This window comes from Gekko japonicus, unplaced genomic scaffold (assembly GCF_001447785.1).
Source record: "Gekko japonicus isolate JY-2015 unplaced genomic scaffold, Gekko_japonicus_V1.1 scaffold243, whole genome shotgun sequence".
NCBI lineage: Eukaryota > Metazoa > Chordata > Lepidosauria > Squamata > Gekkonidae > Gekko > Gekko japonicus.
In genome coordinates, this window is record NW_015168053.1 from 624,589 (window position 1) to 644,574 (window position 19,986).

General features: G+C 48.9%; 1 protein-coding gene across 1 annotated transcript in view; it reads right to left on the reverse strand.

The window, feature by feature from the left end:
- Positions 1-180: 180 nt before the first annotated feature.
- Positions 181-19,986, reverse strand: part of TMC4 (transmembrane channel like 4) — a 20,380-nt gene continuing 574 nt past the window's right edge. The window contains exons 2-16 of the mRNA XM_015414389.1: positions 14,881-15,115; positions 13,191-13,339; positions 12,931-13,092; positions 12,234-12,319; positions 11,995-12,140; positions 11,728-11,875; positions 8,850-9,023; positions 8,324-8,487; positions 6,731-6,854; positions 5,463-5,560; positions 3,166-3,352; positions 2,222-2,352; positions 1,086-1,241; positions 843-921; positions 181-256 (exon numbers count right to left, since the gene is read on the reverse strand). Coding sequence (XP_015269875.1) covers positions 203-256; positions 843-921; positions 1,086-1,241; positions 2,222-2,352; positions 3,166-3,352; positions 5,463-5,560; positions 6,731-6,854; positions 8,324-8,487; positions 8,850-9,023; positions 11,728-11,875; positions 11,995-12,140; positions 12,234-12,319; positions 12,931-13,092; positions 13,191-13,339; positions 14,881-15,115 — 2,093 coding nt within the window. The 3' untranslated portion in view covers positions 181-202. The remainder of the gene's footprint in view (positions 257-842; positions 922-1,085; positions 1,242-2,221; positions 2,353-3,165; positions 3,353-5,462; positions 5,561-6,730; positions 6,855-8,323; positions 8,488-8,849; positions 9,024-11,727; positions 11,876-11,994; positions 12,141-12,233; positions 12,320-12,930; positions 13,093-13,190; positions 13,340-14,880; positions 15,116-19,986) is intronic.

A 19,986-nucleotide genomic window follows, 5' to 3' on the forward strand; every position in this document is an offset into this window, starting at 1 on the left:
GTAGACGGCATTAAAAATGCATTGTTGTAGAACAGTTTCAACTGGATGGAGAACTGTCGAGAGAATTTAGGAAGAACAGTAGGCTGCATCCAGAAGCAGAACTGGAGGGCGTGAGAGCAGAATCGATACAGTAAAAATCAATGGTATCCTTCTGGTTCCTTCTGGTAAGGAGGATATATATCTTGTCATCCATTCTTCTGCTTCATTGGCTCAACTCAGAGATCTGCTTCACTAAGAAAAGCTTGTCCTGACCCTCCTGAGTATGAGGAAGAGAGAGAAAAGCTAGAAAGAAAGAAACTAAATTTCATCTTCCCCACTATTCCATATTAGGCTAGTGGGACCAAATGTTACCAAGCATTTTCCCCCCAGTATTGTTCCTTTATACTGAAAAATTCTCTCATTTTGCAGTTGTCCATAGAGAAAAGGTCTAGTGTTGTTCGGTTCTCTCAAAATCAGAACTGATGAGTGGGGGGGGGGGGGTAAACTTACTCTTAATCTTTAGGGAAGTCCAGTCACAAAAACAACTTGGAAAGTGGCTTTAAAATGGTGAAGGGTAGTGACAGATAGAAGAAATTTTCCTCACATCATTTCAGATTGTGCTCCATCTAAGCTTAATCCTGTTTAGTCTGACTGGCGAGAAGGCCTAAAGCAGAAGTCCAACCCATCCCTCCTATTTGGGAAAGCAAGGATTAAAGTATCACGTGCCTAAACTGTGACCATTTTGGTGGCCACCCATGTCAGACCCCAGCCATTTGGCAGTTTGTGGTCCTGAACCAGCCAATGCAAGAGGTTGGTTTCTGCTTCCTGCCCACTCTCCATGATACTTCTTGTCAGCCACTCACCAGCTGGAGCTGCGCTTTCAGACCTTTGACCATGGTGCTGTACGAGCCAGCGAGCGCCACAAGGTAGAACATGACGATGCTTGAAGATGAAATAAAAGGCAAAGGAGAGGGGATGGGGAGAACAGCACGGTGTCAGTATGTGTGCTTCTGTCCCTAGGATGCAGAAATCCAGGCATCCTTCTCTCTGCTCCCTCCCGCTCCCATTTCCCAGAACCCAGATGTCCACCCCAGTGACCCTCTCACCTCAGCAACAGGAACAAGGGCACCGCAAAGGCCAGAGAGCCTACAAACTCCAGGAATTCCTGGGCAGTAGGGGGCAGCTCAGAAATAGCACTGGAGACTGTGTTCCACATGGTGGGCTCACCTCGAAATGGGCCACAGGCTTTTGAAGGGGACATACTGTAGGAGAGGGAGGACAGGGACATAACTGAAGCATTAGGGGGAATGAAAGAGACGTATTCATTTATTACAGTTTTATAATCATATAGCCTAGCTCAAGGAGGCTTAACCCAAATGGTAAAATTACAAGAAAATAATTTCTTGCCAACTACACTGGTGAGCAGCATCTCCAGTGACCACCAAAAGCCATGGAATGACAGCCAAAGCCAACCATTACCCTCTTGGCAGAAGAAGAAGAAGAAGAGAGATTGGATTTATACCCCGCCCTTCACTACCCAAAGGAGTTTCAGAGCGGCTTACAAACTCCTTTCCCTTCCCCTCCTCACAACAGACACCCTGTGAGGTAGGTGGGGCTGAGAGAGCTCTGACAGAAACTGCTCTTTTTCAAGGACAGCTGTGCCAGAACTACGGCTAGCCCAAGGTCATCCAGCCAGGTGCAAGTGGAGGAGTGGGGAATCAAACCTGGTTCTCCCAGATTAGAGTCCGCACACTTAACTAAGAGGATTCGTTTATTGGAACTTGGATTCCACTTTGGGTCAAAGGTTCAGGGTAGGCAGCAAGTTGTGCCTCCCCCCCCCGGCAGAGCTTCTGTGCCTTTAATATTTGTGAGGCAACCAGAAAAATAACAACGGCCCATCATGCAGCAGCTCTTACAGGCATCAGAGCTCCCCATTCCCACTGCAGCTGCCACCAGCACTTGCCTAGATTGAATGATCGAGACATCAGGCTAAGGATGGTCGAACAGTCGATTCCATAGACATGAAGCAGGGCTGGAGATGGCTCTCCACATAGGGTGGAGGACATCTGTCTCAAATGCCTCTGATTTGCGGCTACGGCTTACAGTTGTCCCTCTGGGTCTTGAGTCTCACCTGGTTTTGCTTCTCTACCCCTCCCCAAAAAGGTACCGGCCTTTTCCTCCCTCCACCCCACTCCTGTCTGGAATTCTCAGCTGAGAGACTGGGCAAGGGTCTTATACTTACGCAAACATGCTGTATAAGGCCGGGACACAAGAAATAGTCAGACCCAAGAGCAAAACCAACAGGAAAAAGAAATTGGAGCTGGAGGCCCGAAATGTCCGTTCGGCCGGCTGGCAGTTGGCATAGAGGGTTAGCTAGAAAGGAGGAGGAAGAAAATAGGCAACGGGGTAAGTAAGAGCTCAAGAGACCTAGTTCATACCCCATTGCCAAGAGAAGCTGAGAATCTTTTAACATAATTAACTCCTAGAATGAGGTGCAATCGATCTACCCAAACACTCAAGTCATCTTCTAAGGCCCTGCTCCAGATAGAATCACGGTGAGTAGCAACGGGAGAGGAAGCACCAAAGGAGCACCATCTGGCTGTCATTTAAGATACTGGTGAGGACTTCTGTTTTGGCAGACACAGCCCAATAGACTGCAAGTCTCCAGGCAACTCTGGGGGTTATCAGGGGCTCTTATCAGTGAGGATAGCAAGCGTTCCTTTTAAGTAAAGAAGAGTGCATCAAGAGGAAAGTTTCCAGCCTTGCTTTTTCCTTGCTGTTCTGGTTTTCCACATACCCAGAGATATTTTATTTTTGTTGTGTTTTTTATGCGCAGGGGAATATTAAAATGTGGCGCCTGAAGTGACAGAACGCATTCTGTTTCTTTCCGAATTTAAGCACCTTATTCTGCCGCATGGTGTAGGCCAGGTCTGAGTTCATCTAGAAAATGCCTCAGAATACCCTGAAATGTGCGGGGATGCCCTCACGGAGAGGCAAGGCTTTCTCAGCAGATGTCAATGTGGAAAGGGTTTCCTGAAGGTAGGAAGTTTGAAAACAGTGCACGAGACCCCCAAATCCCCTCTCTTAATGTGTACCGTTCCCAGCTTCTCCCCATCAGGGCACATGCTCTCTTTGTAAGGAACCCAGAAGTCTTTGCTCCCGAGCACATCTCCACCCACGACTCACCTTTTTCAGGTAGAAGACCACAATATATTTTAGAGTGTTGAGTACAGGCAGCAGGGGGCAGAAGAGAGCGCCCGTCCAGCACAAGGTCTGTCCGTACACCAGATCCAGGACATTGGAAGGCACCATGAACTCTTGCTGCCCCCATAATTTTACTAATGGGCAGGAGGGTAAATATGTCACCAGCATCCTGGAATGCAAAGGAGGAAAATGAGCAGATGCAGATTGTGCTAAGTGAGAGCTGCGGCATGACACAGTAGTGAACACTGAACTAGAGGGATTGGTGGTACAAGAAGGCTTCATATGTTCAGGGGCCCTTTGTCCTTTACTGAAGTCTGTCTTGTGCAATTCCAGAATCCAAGTGCCTCAGACCCATCTATGGCTGCCGCTAGGGAAACTGATATTTCATGCTTAAGACTGAAAGCACACTTGAACGCCTCTTGTGCTTTTTTGTGAATGCTGCCCCTGTGGGATAAAATGGGGAAGAATGTTTATTCTAGTCGCTGCGAGTTTCTCTTGAACGTCACTGATGTGGGGGAAAGCGCAACAAGGGCTCTTGAGCCTTAGTTGGATGAAACAAAAAGTTCTGTTGATTTTCGACGCTGGCGCACCAACTAAAATTAATTTCCAGCATTGTCAATACAAGGACTACCATGTTTTTCCGTGGCTCTCAGACTTTTAAGGGGTCCACAGGTTCTGTCTGTTGTCAGGGCCAAATGATAACTTTGGGTTTTCAACAAGTTGCGGGGAATGGGTTTTTAACAAATATAAAGGAGAGTCCAAATGGGCTCGGAACACCACCATGATGGCGGTGGGAAAGATCTCCTGCCATTTTCCCGTACCAAAACAGCATCGTAGGGGAGTTGTTTCCCCATTTTTGCTGCTCTGTGTGCCGAGACTACTCCACGTGGAGTAGCAAAAGCAGGGAAATAACCCCCTGTCACGGCATTGGGGTGCCCCCTCAATCTCAATCGGCTGAGGTGATAGGAAATAAAAGGAATTTTAGATATGTCCAACTGGAAAATAATCTTTTTGGTAGTGTACATTTGTGGCACTGGAATAAAAGTGAACCTGGGTTCTGGACCAGTAATTTACAAGAATGATTAAAACAGAATCTAGGAATTAATTTACAAAAGATAAACATATATAAAAACACACAAGTAGGGGACAGGAGTGTTGTTGTTGTTCAGTCGCACAGTTGAGTCCCACTGTGTACAATGAGACAAAGATGAAACAATAAACCTAACTAACTAGCCTCTAGACACTGACCCTGACCGACTCACAGCTCCAAAGGAGATGTCTTGAGTAGCAGTCTTCCCAGCAGCAATGATGCAAGAGGTGTCTCAGAGCGGCTTACAAACTCCTTTCCCTAGGAGCCCTGCCCACCACGATGAGGGTAGTGCTCAGCTGCTGTGAGGCTGCGGGGTACCATTCGAGCCTGGGGAATCCCAACTGGTTAAAAACCCAAATGTGTTGTTTGGCCCTCAGAGAAGCATCGGGCCAGCCTCTGCTTTTTGTATTTTCAAAGGGTTAATTGCATTTTTCCTTGCAAGTGTGCCAGAGTGCAGTCTGATACTAGCTAGCCACACCCTGTGCTCACTGAAAGGGTCCTCCCCGTCATCTTTTTTGTTCCAACCGGATGAAGAGTTCTGGAGCACCCAAAAGCTTATACACTGTTTTTGGATTTGGTTGGGTTAGTCTTAACAAAAGGTATCACGATGCTTTTGTTTTGGGCTTTGGAATTGGACCAATGCTATGGTTGCCAACAGGCCTAGAGGAAAACGTCCTTTCCCTTTAATAGAGGCTAGCCCGATCTTTCAAATCTCAGAAGCTAAGCAGGGTTAGCCCTAGTTACTATTTGGATGGGAGACCACCAAGGAAGTCCAGGGTCGTGCCGAGGCAGGCAGTGGCCAACCACCTCTGAACATCTCTTGCCTTGACAACCTTATGGGGTCGCCATAAGTTGGCTGTGACTTGATGGCACTTTACACACACACACAATGTGTAGAAATGAGCCACTAGCGCTTTAAATGGCATGGGGGTAAACAACATCCCAGGAAGCTTCTATCAAAGAGAAAAGGACATTTTTCTGCAGGCTTGTGGGCAATGCCAACTGCCTAGACAGGGTTTAAATTCCTTTCGACCATGTGTTTCTGTAAACATCTTGGGAGAACAGCTAAATCCATGCTTACCAAAGAGTAATGTCAACCCTTCCCCCAAATCCTAAATCAGAGGGTTTCATCCTGGCTAGAAGACAACCTTAAGCCCATCTCCTATGACACAAGGGTAACAAAACTTACTTTCTTGGAAATTCCACAAACACCACCACGAGCAACATGATCAGCAGGTCAAAGATCAACAGTTTGTACATTTCCTGCCCCACTGAAGTCTCCCAGCACTGGAAGGACAAAAAGAACCATCTCAGGCCTCGTCTGGCACAGTCACTGACGAGGCGTGTTAGCCAGGCCTTCATTCTCCTCTTCCCTGCAGTTCCGGCCAGGCCTTTGGCATCCAAGAAAAACCTGGCCTCCCCTGCTGAAATTCACCACCTCTAAGCAGCCTGGATTAAGAAGATCTTGGAGACCCAGCGGGCACCAGCTTGGAAACTTTGCACAGAGACAAATAGTGTAACCTGTTTTACATTATGTTTTTTTAAATTGTTTTTAATTATTCTGTAATATTGTATCTGTTGTGTTTTAGAATCTGCTTTGTGATCCGCCCTGAGCCCAATTGCGGGGAGGGAGGAATATAAACTGAAATAAATAATCCAGAAATCCTGGTAGCTGTTTGCCCTTCATGGGTGGTCAGGTCTGGATTGGGAAATTTCTGGAGATTTGGCAGTGCAGACCTGGGCAGGGTTTGGGGAGGGATCTCAGCAGTGTATTAATGCCATAGAGTCCACCCTCCAAAGCTGTCATTTTAACCAGGTCGTCTGGAGATCAGTTGTAATTCCGGGAGATCTCCAGGCCCCACCTGCAGGACCAGGGTTGCTAGCTCTGGGCTGAGAAATACCTGGAAATTTGGGGGGTGGAGACTGAGGGTTTGGGGAGGGGAGGGATGTCAGTGGAGCATAATGCCATAGAGTCCACCTTCCAAAGAGGCTGTTTTCTCCGGATGAACTGGTATCTGTTACCCGGAGATCAGTTGTAATAGTGAGGGATCTCCAGCCACCACCTTGAGGTGGCAACCTTATGCAGGACAACAACCCTACTAACTCGCACTCTGGTTTCTATATGTCCTGGACATGATTTGTCCTAAGAAGAAAGGCCTGCCAGGGCCCCTTTGCCAGCCAGCTAACTTTTAGCTCCTTTCTGAAAGTCATCAGGATTCTTCAGCCCGCTAGGCAGGGCCAAATCTTTGGCCGGCCCACCACAGTGACAATTTGAGGTAGGTGGTTTAAGGAAGATGGTGCCAGTGCATCACCGGGGTCTGATTGGCACCAGCCAGGAGTGGCGTGAGTGGAAGTAGGGGGCATTCGCTGGGGGGGGGGGTAACCTAGATCTGATTCTACCATTAGACCTCATTCTCCACTCAAGAATCTAGGCTCCCACCTCCTGGTTCTCCTCACCAGGAATAGGCGGCTGTATCCACAGTCCTTGCAGTCTGAATGTTGCAGGTCCCTGCTGCAAGTGATCTGGGACCAAAGTGAAATAAGAAGAACCACCAGGCTTGCAAGGCGGAGGAAGACATTCCTACCAGGCAGAAAGACAGACAGCACAGTTACCAATTGAAAAGCAACCATCCGGGCACATTCTTCTAAGAGCAGCTTGCCAAGTAAGATTGCCGGCTTCCAGGTGAGGTCTGGAGTTCTCCCGGAATTACGACTAACCTCCAAACTACAGAGATTGGTTTCCCTGGAGAAAATGTCATTTTCAGCGGGTGGACTCTAAGGTACATCATCGATTCTAAGTAAAATCTCTCCCCATTTCCCCTCCTCCACAGGCTGTCAGGTCTCCAGAAATTTCCCAGGCTACAGTTGGCAACCCTATTGCCAAGTAAAAAGCAGCAGGTGAAGCTTTCCAGAGAATGGGGAGGAACAGCTGCTAATGTCTGCACACAGCCATCTTCTCTTAAAGGCTTGCAGTGCAGATTGAAAAGTTGGCAGTCTTTGCTGCCAGTGACCTAGTTGAGCCTCATAGGAACAGTGAACATCTAACACCACCTGCCTAACATCTGCCTGTCACTATTAGGTGGCAGGTCCCCAAAACCTAGGCAAACCTCAGCTAGTGCCTGGCTTGGTCAATGGAACATGGGTCCAAGACTGCTAGGGTTGTCCCATTCCCTGGATCTTCAGTAAGCAAAAAACCCGTAACTTTCAGATAACAGCAGGGCAGTAGGGTTGCCAGCTCTGGGTTGGGAAATACCTGGAGATTTGGGGGGTGGAGCCTGGGGAGGGTGGGGTTTGGGGAGGGGAGGGACCTCATCTGGGTATAATGCCATAGAGGACACTCTCCAAAGCAGCCCTTTTATCCAGGGGAACTGACCCTGGCCATTTAGAGATCCATTGTAATAGTGGGGGCATTCCAGGTGCCTCCTTGAGGTTGGCAACCCAAACAAGGCAGAAAGGGACCACATGCTGTAATTTACTGAACCTGATAATCAATGCAGCCCTGACTGACCCACGCACCTGAAAACTTTACTGCTAGTTTTTTGTTTTCCCCTACTTTGTGCCCCTTTTGGCCATATTTCTCCTTTGCTACGCATACTTTGTTGTGTTCCATTTCCTAATTCGATCCAGTTCGAGTGATTGCTTTTTGTTATCTTTTGGTCCGCTTATCTTTTTGTTCTTTGCTCCGTTGACTCTTTCTATTTCCCACCCCTATCCTTCCTTTCATGCTGCCCCCTTGTCTCTGGAACTCATCACCATTTGTGCTTCTCGTAACTGTTCAAAGCATCTGAAAAGGCACTTCTTCTCTAATCCATAAGATCTGCCTCTCTTTTGGTTGCTCCCTTCAGTCTTCTGTTCCACTTTCTTTTTGGTCTTTTTGAAAAACAGTTAGCCTATGGGCAGGACTGTTCATTTTACCTCGTTTATTGTACTGCACCTACTTTTTAAGGCATCTTATTATTAGTAGTAGTAAATGTATTATTATAATTACAGCTAGCTACCTGTACCCCTGGTATACACCATGCCCCACAGAGTATCCAGTACTTCCTGTACCTGAGAAGAGTGATTTTGATTTCAAAGCTGAGTGGGTATTTCTCTAGGTGTACAATGACCCCAAAAATCATTGGGATGAGGAGGTTTGCAACTGTGATAACAATAGACGGGAGATAAGCTGCCAACAGCTCCAAGAGAGTTTGACCTTTGACTGGAGAGTTGTCCTGCAGAGAGAGAGGAGAGAGAGGAATTTGCCATTTTCTTGCTTGGGATGCTCTGGCAGAAGTTCAACAGGTGCAGCAATAGGGAGACCCATGCCTGTTGAATTTCTGCTTGTCACACAACTCAGCAGAGTTTCTACCCGTAGATTTTCAGCACCTGACTGCTGGCTGGCCCAGACAGTATATAAGAGCCGGCTTCCCTTTTGGTCCAGGTTCCCACTCCCAGCATGGCCCCCAAAGGTCAGTGCATTTACTGAACCCATGATCTGCTAGATCAGAAGGCAGGAGTTCGGGGGGGTTCCTGCCCCCACCAGCAATAGCAAAGGGCCTGATGGGGAGACTGTGTGTGAAAGCTACTTCTTTACCGATCCCACAAGCCGCTGGGAATACTCGGCCGCCAAGTAGATGCAGAAAAAGCCTCCAGCCAACAGGCCTAAAACCAGAACGTTGAGCAAGCCTCGGAGGAGGTAGAGAGTGGCTCGTTGTTTTGTGGTCTGCTCTGCCAGGCGCCTGCGGAACATCTCCTCCTCGAGATCCATCTGCAGGGAGAAAGAGACTCCTTGGCATCCCCAAATGGAACCTTCCATGATACAAAAATAAAGGTGCAGCCGCAAGATGGAGGGACGTGGAGCACATATCTCTGCCCAAATGGTGGATGTAAGCTGAAACCTGGAAGAAAAATCTCAGAAACCCATCCGTTCACGGCATGTTGCGCTGGTATAGCAAGTCCTATCAGAGGCTGAAGTGCTCTGATGGAGTTTCTTTGTATTCTAACTTGCCTTCAAGGAGCTGTGGCCGGTCAATAACCCCCCTTCCATACTTCCTTTCCCCCTCACAACCTTGTGAGGTATGTTGAACCTAATGGGATCAGAGAGTGGTGATTTGAACCCAAGTCTCTCTAGTCTCAATCTGACACTCTAAACAGCCAGCAAAACAAGCAAGCAACCTGTAGTTTGTTAGGCAGAGCAAGACGTAACCGGACCCAAAGGTTGCTTTGATGCGTAAACATATATTACGTTCTCCTCATGTCTTCCTCAAGTCTTGTGCGATCAGACATGTGTTGCAAGTTCTCTGCTGGAAATGTAGTTCCCAGGTATGGGGATGTATGTCTCGTTTGGATCAGGACCAGAGTGCACCAGGCTGTGCATGGGAATTAAGTTGCCAGCACAGTCCTCAAAACAAGTGTGGGAGAAGGTGAGGAAAATGTAACATGGAGTTAGATCTTTCAGTTGTGTGCTGGTGTAGAGGGTGTGTTTTGTTTCAAGAGGATCCCATTGGATAGTGGTGCCTGCTGTTAAGTGTCACCCAGAGCCCTTAGCTTCTGACTTCGATCTCCAGTTATCCAGGTTCATTAACTCACTCTCTTCTCCCTTAATATAAGCCCGAAGGCTGATTCTGGTGCCCAGTACTGAAAATGAGAAGAAGGCGGGATAGAGACCAATACAATGATGAGACATCTCATGCGGGGATGCCATTTGAGCTGGTCCCCCTATCATTTCTTTTGTTGGCCTGCGGTCATTTATGTGCTGTATAGCAGGGGTGTCAAACGTAAGGCCTGGAGGCCGGAACTGGCCCGTCCAGGGCTGTTATGTGGCCCGTGAGCCACTGGTGCGAGGGAGGGAGCAGGAGGCTGCTCGGGGTGGTGGTGGACAGAGCCATTCCAACTGTGGCTCCATCACGGCGGAACAACCTTGTCTGCAGCAGTCAAGCAGAACCCCTGAACTTCAGGGACTGGTAAATTGGGAGCCACTGCAACTGCACTCATACCTCTCCCCTTGGCCTGCAGCTTCAGGGATCAGTGTTTGCACATGGGGGCGCAGACAATCCACTGTTGGGACATGAGAGCGTCTGCCCGGCACTGCACTGCTGGCTCTCCATGTGGGTTTTCCTCTGCACCCCCATCCCACCCCAGGGGGCCTTGCAGTGAGGGCACACCAACCTGGAGCTTACAGTTGCTGTCCTTTATAAAGTTTAAATCTCCGGTACCTGGCATTACATTTTGGGTGCGTTCAGACGGGGGCTTTACAACGGAATCTGTGCCGGTTGCAATCGTTGTACTTACTGGCATTCAGACGGCGAACATCTGTCTTTCCTCCGTAACTGTTGTAAAGCCCTTTAAACCGTTGCACTCTGCCACTAGGTCCCCAAGTGGTGGTATCCTGAGTGCGACGGTTGCATTTGCTTAACCCTGCCGTCTGATCGCTCTCCACCGGTGTCTAGCCACTTCCGTTCGGAAGCCTGAGGCTTCGGATTTTCCCCCGCCATTTTTTTTTTAACTAAGCGACGTGCGCTTGGGCGAAGCTTCGCCCTGAGCGTTTGTTTGTTTGTTTGAAAAAATAGCCCTTAGTGTAGCATTTTGGAGGAGTCCGGGACTTCAGGGAGGCCAGTTTGGTCTTTAAACTTTAAAGGTAAGTCCTTACCTTTAAAGTTTAAATGTAATATGGGGTGTTTTGAGCATGCGCAAAGATCGCCATTCTGTGAATGGCTGCCTATGCGCATGCTCAAACTGAGTTTTAAAAAAAAAAGCCGACACCCGCAGTGTGTGAGCGGGCATACAGCGATGGGATCCGCAAAATGGAGGTGAGTGTGATCGCGTTTCAGCCGGCATAAACTGCACCGGTTCCAACCGGTACAGTTTATGCCGGCTGAAACGCCGCGTCACACATGGCCCGGCCCGACAAAGTGACATTTATGTCAGATCTGGCCCTTATAACAAATGGATTTGACACTCCCACTTATAGCTCTGTGCATAAATGAGACTTTGTGCAACAGAAAATCATGAGTCATCTTGAAGGGGACAGGTGAGTGGGCATGGAAGTAGATGACTTGCAGTATGCCAAAGCTCCGGGGGCTGCCCTGCCTGCCCTGGATAGCCCAAGCTAGCTTGATATTGTCATGTCTTGGTAGGCTTGGTCCTGGTTAGTATTTGGAGGGGAGACCACCAAGGAAGTCCAGGGTCACAATGCAGAGGTGGGCAATGGCAAACCACCTCTGAATGTCTCCTGCCTTGAAAACCCCGTGGGGTTGCCATGAGTCAGCTGTGACTTGACAGCAAAAAGGGGGGGCTGGAGGTGGGGAGCAGGTAGGCAAAGGTCAAGAGACTTGTATGTCATTCTGTGTTATAAGGAATTGGGTACCAGGGACCCACAACCTCCTACCAATCTCCTTGAAATCCAAGCCCAAATATCCCAGCACTCTGTGATATCAGTTTCTAGCCTTCCGGGAGTTGTCAACCGGTCTTACCCGCAGTTCATAGCGAATACTCTTGTGTCTTAACTGCACTGCACTGGGCTGCATCAGGCCGAAATCCCAGCCAGCAAAAACTTTGTTACTGTAGGATCCAAGGGAGGCGTCTTCACTAACCAAGCTGCGTTTGAGCCAATAGACCGACCTGAGGATGGAAGAGCAGAGAGAACAGATACTGAAATAAGATTCCTCCACCAGTCAGGAGATGCAGCCGCCTCTGGGGTGCAGGATGGCTGTTTGTATAGTGCGGAGCTGTTCTCTCACCTCCGTACAATCCATATCAGACAGAAGAGGAGGTAGAAGAATGCTGTGAGAAGATAGGCGAGGGGGACGTTGTATGAGAAGCTGACAAACTCGACTGCCGAATTTTGGTATTTGCCGTAGAACAGATAGGTGAGTTCCATGAAACCCTGTAGGGAGATAAGCACGTGCATAACTGACCACCACTGAAAATGGGTCAGAGCAGCCCTTTCTGGGGGTATTCTTGGGATACAGTCCCTCACCTTGCCTGACAGAAGATCCATGATATAGGTAAAGTAGCTGACCAAGCCATAGACGGAGGGGTTGTAACGCAGACAAGAGGCATTCACTGAAAGGAAAAAGGGAAAGAATGAATTAATTTCCCCATTCCCAGAGAATCCAGGGGCTAACTGAAGCTGTTATAGACCCTGCTATTAAATGCAGGAGTCCCAGAAAATAGATTTTAGCATAACATACTCTGATCGGTCCTATTTACTGAAGGTTTGCTACAGAGGCATAAAATCTGGCAATGCAGTGAAGGGGGAAGCTATACCTGCAGAATTTCTACCTCTTGCACTGCCATTCAAAGTATGGAAGAGAAAGGATCTTGCTACATGGAGGTTTTCTTGTGGTTTGGGTGCCAACCTGCAACAGTTTTTCTCTGAGCTTCCTTATGTCCTTGTTTTTCTCTGTTTTCCTTGTTGCTTCTCTGCACTTTCTCAAATCACCTTTGATCGAATTTGAGAAAGCACAGCACAATAACAAATTGAAAACCAGAATGTGAAGAAAATCAGAGAAAACCCTCTGTGGCTTGACACCTAAACTGCGGGGGAAGCTTGTGTGAAAAGACCCAAATATGAAACTAAGGATACAAACAATTGCAGGCATTTCAATTCACACTGACATCTGAAATCGTTTCTTCTTCAAGAAACTTGGGATTTCTGGCTCATACTGACCTACCTGAGGTGTTGCTGCTTCGACTTGTCCAATTGAGGTGGAGGGCCTCAAATGCCGCATTAGGAGCGACCACAAATCCCACCACCAGTAAGGAGGCAACAAAGTTCATCAGGACCAAGAACCGTAGGAAGCTGAAATACGACTCGATCCCTGTTCCAAAGTGGCCTTTTGGGGAGCAAAAGATGAGAGCTGACAATGTTAGGCTAGCCAGTACAACTTGCCCCCAAACCGATTCTGTGGGGATGATTGAGCACCACCCATACCTTCAATGTGGCGCAGTGTGCTCTTCCACATCACAGCATATGACATCACTGCACCCGCCTGGCTCTTGAAGTGGCGTAGCGTCCGTCTTTTCCCCGCGCGCCAGAGCTGCCAACCGCTCAGCCTGCTGGCTGCCTGCTCCTGCAGAACCCTGAGGAGAACCCAAAAGTCTTGTGCGTGCTTCAGAACATACAAAGAGCCTTGCTGGATCAGACCAGTCGTCCATCTAGTCCAGCTTCCTGTCTCACACAGTGGCCAGACAGTTCCTCTGCAGGTCCAACAAGAGGGCATAAAGGCCGAGGTCTTCCCCTGATATTGCCTCCTGGCACAGATATTCAAAAATTGACTGCCTCTGAACCTGGAGGTTCCTTTTAGTCACCATGGCAAGCAGCCATTATATAGGTCTGTCTACCTAGGGAGCCACTGATAGACCTGTCCTCCATGCTTGGACCTTTCCTTCTTGAAGGCTATGAAAGAGAACCCCACAGCTTTTCTGAGCTTACAGAATCTTCCACAGAAACATGGCAGTGGAAAGTGCGGTCAAGCCACAGCTGACTTATGGTGACCCCTTGTGGTTTTCAAGGCAAGAGATGTTCAGAGTGGTGTGCCGTTGCCTGCCACTGTGTGGCGACCCTTGTCTTCCTTGGCGGTCTCCCAGCCAAACACCAACCAGGGCTAAAATCCTGCTTCGCTTCCCTGATCAGATGAAATCAGGCTAGCCTGGGCCATCCAGGTCAGGGCCCACAGGAACACACCACATCGATTATGAGCTGGTGGTGAAGCATGGTGCTTAGCTGCGCAATCTACCCACTAAGAGGGATTGCATCTCCTTGGCAACCATCCACGGCTGCCCAGAGGCCAACTCACTTCATGAAACCCATTTTGTTCCCAGGTGTTGTTTCCAGAGGTCATTTCGGGGGGGATCGCGGGGGATCGCAGTTCCCCCGGGTGAGGTACGGGGGGCGGGGCACATGACGAAGCCCCGCCCCCTGCTTCCGGCCGCCCCGCTTCCAGCCCTCATTCAGCCAGGAGGAGGCAGGAGAAGAGGGAGGGTAAGTTGCTTCCTCCCCGCCTCTCCCCACCCCTGCCTGCCTGGGGCCAGGGAGGGCCTTCGCGGGGCTTCCTTGCACTCCTGCCGGCCTTGCAGGTCCACCGCCGGGCCCCTCATGGGGCTCGGCAGTGGAGCTGCAAGGCCGCCGGCGGCGGCCGGGACCGTTGGGGGCGGGGTGTGTGGCCTTATGACACACTTCCGGTGATGTCAGGGGGTGTGGCATATGCTAATGAGCTATGCTAATGAGTTCCCCTAGCTCTTTTTCTACGAAACGACCCCTGGTCGTTTCCCAGAATCCTCTGCCACAAGGCAACTCAAGAACTCCAGGAGGAAGCTTCACTCTCTCAACAGTTTTAGATATCTATCCCCTTTACCCTCTCCTTGAGAACCCAGGCATCCTGCATGCCTTTAAACCCCTTCTAGGGTTCCCAACCTCCAGGTGGAGGCTGGAGATCTCCCTCTGTTCTAACTGATCTCCAGCGACAGAGATCACCTGGAGAAAATGGCCACTTTGGAAGGTGGATTCTGTGGAATTATGCCCCAAACTCCACCCCCCCTCAGGCTCCACCCCCCAAATCTCCAGGTATTTCTCAACCCAGAGTTGGCAACTCTACCCCCCTACAAAAGAACTCAGCTGCTACCTGAGCCTCCGTTTTTCCTCAAGGCAGAGGGGCAGCTCTCTCAGAGGTTTTCTGTCTTCCTCTTCCTCCCCCTCCGCATAAGGTGGCGCCTGTTCCTGGGGATCATCCGCCAAGGGCTCCGCTGCCCCCTCCACAGCTGCTCCCCAGGCCTCTGCCTTGTTGCCACGGAAACGCAGGGTCTGGTTGCTCGGTAGCTGGAGAAAGAGAGAGGGGCCAGGGCGACCCAGGCCAGACCCTGGAGAAAGGATGCAGAATGGGATTTGGTGCATTCGTGGGTCAGAGAGAAGCGGTCCACCTGATAACAAGCCCCCTGATATGAAAGGACAGTCCATAAGCCACAGTTTGTCACAGTCAGAGAGGTTCACTCTGTAAGCGTTTCAGAACCAGTGTGATATATCGGGATACAATCTGGGATACCCACATCTGAATCCCCATGGAATCTCACTGGGTGATCTCGAGCCGGTCAGTCAGCCTAACCTACCTCACAGGGTTGTTGTGAGGATAAAACAGAGTAGGGGAGAACAATCTTTGGTTCCCCATGGGGTTATAGCTAAATAACAAATGAAAGTGAATCAGAGAGAGTAATTTTCCATCTCCACTTGCGGAGCTTCATGGTTGGGCAGAGATTGTAAAACCCTGTGAAGGGCACTGCTGGATCTGACCCAAGTTAATCTGAATGCCAGCAGTGGCTTCCTAAGTGGTTCTGGGGAGCTTCCCAAGAGGGCATGAAGAGAGGAATCTTCCTTTGCAGCTGCTGCTTAGCCACTGATATTCAGGGGCATGTCTTATATTGTAATAGCAAAGTCGACCAATGTTTGGATACTTAAATCCAGAGACTGGAGCTGTGAGTGGGCAAGGCAGATCTTTTACAAACCTGAAAAGGGACCCAGGTTTGCAGAAAAATGTGAAAACAAAAACAAAAACAAAACACCAAAACGAGGCCTTTAAAAAATAAAAAAATAATGTAAAAGGAACACCTGTAGCTTTAAGCAACAGGTTCCCTCAGTGACTGCTGCTAGGCAACCACAGTATTCCATGATGGGATGGGTTCTGTCCGTAAGAGGCAGGGGGAGGAAACAGGGCCCTTTCCAGGCCTATTTTGGCCTTTGAGGGAGGACTCATTAGGGCCAGGCCTGACTTACCGTTGCCAGCTCCAAGTTGGGAAGTTCCTGGAGATTCTGCGATGGAGTCTGAGGAGACCAGGGTTTGGGGAGGGGAGAGGCCTCAGCTGGATATAGTGCCATATAGTCCACCCTCTAAAGCAGCCATTTTCTCCAGGGGGACAGATCTCTGTCATCTGGAGTTCAGTTGTAATTCTGGGGTATCTCCAGGTCCCACCTGGAGGTTGGCAATCCTGGCAGACCCTCTGGGTGATTTGATGCCACTTGACTTCTATGACTCAACCAGGCCTGGCTGCTTGCTACTGATCAGTAGCAGCCACCCTGTGAAAGCCAGTGTAGTAAAGCAGTCAGAGCTTCAGAGTAGGGTCTGGGAGACCCAGGTTCATCATATCCCCATCTTGCTGTGAAAGCTCACTGCGTGTTTTTGGACCAGTCACATACTTTCAGCCTAATATACCCCACAGGGTTGTTGTGTGGATAAAAAGGAGGAGAGAAGAATAACATAGGCAGCTGTGGTCCCCACTGTGGGGAAAGGCAGGGTATAAATGAAGTAAATAAATAATAAATATAGCTGAAGATGGGAGGCAGATAAAATATAGGCTGGTGAATGGCTGAGAAGGAAAGTTTTCCTAAGGAGAGGCTGCTGGGGGGAGGAGAGGGAAAGTTTAAAACAGAAGGGCAGAGAAGGAAGTGGGGTTGCCAACTCCAGGTTAGAAAATTCCTGAAGATTTGGGGGTGGGACCTGAGGAGGGTGGGGCTTGGGGAGGGGAGGGACCTCACAAGGGTATAACGCCATAGACTGCTCACTCCAAAGCAGCCATTTCCTCCAGGGGAACTAGGATTGCCAACCTCCAGGTGGGGGCTGAAGATCACCCAGAACTACAACTGTTCTCCAGTTGTCAGAGAGCAGTTGCCCTGGAGAAAATGGCTGCTTTGGAGGGTAGGCTCTATGGCATTATATCCTGCTAAGGTTGTTTCCCTCCCCAAACTTCACCCTGCCAAGGCTCCACCCCCAAATATCCACGGATTTCCCAACCTGGAGCTGGCAACCCTAAGGGAAACTGATCTCTGTAGCTGGAAGTAGTGTTGTGATTTCCAGGAGATCTCCAGGCCCTACCTGGAGGTTGGCAACCCTAGAAAGAGGGAAGGAAGTGGGAAAGGAGAAAGACTGGGGGATTTCAGGAAAGGGGGAATGGAAATAGTGGGAAGGGAAAATGAGATGCTTTCTGCAAGTCCTTGCGGGTTCCCCCTTGTTACCTCCAAAGACTGAAATTTCTGGCTAGTAGCTGCAGAGAGAATTACTCCTCCATAAATGTGTCTAATCCCCTCTTCCAGCCCCCTCGCCTCCCTCCTCCCCCTGCCATCACCACATCTTTTCACTTCCGAGGTCAAGTGCATCCCTTGGTCTGTCCTCAGTCGATTGCTATCAATTGGATTGGGTGACCCCAATTTCTAGTGTCTCTGGAAAAGAGGGAAGCATTACACCCACTGTCTTGCTGCCATGTGCAGTTGTATACACTTCTCTCAGCTATCTTCTCTCTGAATCAAAAAGCCTCAAACGCCTTTCATTATAGGAACGATTCTCCACCTGTTTTGCTTACCCTTTTCCTGCATCTTTCCCAGCCGGAGGGCAGACAAGAGGCCTCCCCACTTCCCGTGTTCAGGGGGGCTGCAGGGCTTCTTTTTAAAGACAGGAGACCAAAGCTGGACACAACCTTCCAAATGCAGCTTTTAAATGTATCTGCTGGCACTACGATGCCAGTTGCTTTATTCTCAGTTTTGCTTCTAATACTCTTTGTTGGGAAATTACTCTTTGTCCACCTGTTCAATATGCTTTCTGCAAGTCCTTGCGGGTTCCCCCTTGTTACCTCCAAAGACTGAAATTTCTGGCTAGTAGCTGCAGAGAGAATTACTCCTCCATAAATGTGTCTAATCCCCTCTTCCAGCCCCCTGGCCTCCCTCCTCCCCCTGCCATCACCACATCTTTTCACTTCCGAGGTCAAGTGCATCCCTTGGTCTGTCCTCAGTCGATTGCTATCAATTGGATTGGGTGACCCCAATTTCTAGTGTCTCTGGAAAAGAGGGAAGCATTACACCCACTGTCTTGCTGCCATGTGCAGTTGTATACACTTCTCTCAGCTATCTTCTCTCTGAATCAAAAAGCCTCAAACGCCTTTCATTATAGGAACGATTCTCCACCTGTTTTGCTTACCCTTTTCCTGCATCTTTCCCAGCCGGAGGGCAGACAAGAGGCCTCCCCACTTCCCGTGTTCAGGGGGGCTGCAGGGCTTCTTTTTAAAGACAGGAGACCAGAGCTGGACACAACCTTCCAAATGCAGCTTTTAAATGTATCTGCTGGCGCTACGATGCCAGTTGCTTTATTCTCAGTTCCGCTCCTAATACTCTTTGTTGGGAAAGTACTCTTTGTCCACCTGTTCATTTTGATACATTTCTATTGCAAATGTTTCCCTAGACACCCTGCTACCATTAACACTGATATCTTGCATCCCTTTCCAAATGCCCTTTTTATGCACAGGGTTGTTTTTTTTAACTACCATTAAGGATTGTCATTGGATGCTGCTTGCAAAGCTCTATCTCCAGTTTAAGAGACAAAAGCATTTCTACCCTCTTAGGGATCAGTCATGCGAGTCTGGATACTTCCCTCTCCTGTCACCGTACTACCACCCTTAGAAATCAATTTTGATATTAAGACCCAGCCTTCTGGTTCTATTGTGGGCCAAATTTTACTTCAGTTTGACTTATCCCAAGCCATCTTATTTATTTAAAGATTTATACTCCACTTTTCTCCCCAGCGGGGACCCAAAGTGGCCTATAATACCTTTCACCGCTCCTCTATTTTATCCTCACAACAAACCCGCAAGGTAGGTTAGGCTGAGAAAGTATGACAGGCTTACGTTCTCCTAGCAAGTTTCCATGGCACGATGGGAATCTGAACCCGGGTTGTCCAGATCCTAAGCCAGCACTATAACACTACACCATACTGACTTAAAAAAAAAAAAAAAAGATTGTTTCTGTCTAGATCCTGTGATATGACTCTTATGCTAGAAGTGACCTCTCTTTATAAATGTTTATCCCACTCTTCCTTCAAGGAGCGCGGGGAGGTGTACATGTTTCTTCCTTCCCTTGTTTTGTTTGATTCTCACAGCCCCGTGAGGTAGGCTAGGCCATGGGACTAGGCCCAATGTTACTCTGATAGGTTTATCAGGTCTGGGTTGGAAAATACCTGGAGACTCTGGGGGTGGACCCAGGAGCAACGTTCCCTCTAAGCTGTGGAGTCTTGTGAGCAAAAATTATACTTTATGAGCTCCTGGCATTAAAGTTGTGAGCGAGCGATTTGGCTGCTGCATAAATTAGTTTGCTCTGGAGCCCTCCTTCCTGAGCGAAGACCAAAATGTGTGAGCTGGCTTTTCTCCCCAGCGGGGACCCAAAGTGGCCTATAATACCTTTCACCGCTCCTCTATTTTATCCTCACAACAAACCCGCAAGGTAGGTTAGGCTGAGAAAGTATGACTGGCTTAAGTTCACCTAGCAAGTTTCCATGGCACGATGGGAATCTGAACCTGGGTTGTCCAGATCCTGAGCCAGCACTATAACACTACACCATACTGGCTTTTTTTTTTTAAGATTGTTTCTGTCTAGATCCTGTGATATGACTCTTATGCTAGAAGTGACCTCTTTTTATAAATCTTTATCCCACTCTTCCATCAAGGAGCATGGGGAGGTGTACATGTTTTTTCCTTCCCTCGTTTGATTCTCGCAGCCCTGTGAGATAGGCTAGGCCAAGAGTGGGACTAGGCCCAATGTTACTCAGATAGGTTTATCAGGTCTGGGTTGGAAAATACCTGGAGACTCTGGGGGTGGACCCAGGAGCAACATTCCCTCTAAGCTGTGGAGTCTTGTGAGCAAAAATTATACTTTATGAGCTCCTGGCATTAAAGTTGTGAGCGAGCGATTTGGCTGCTGC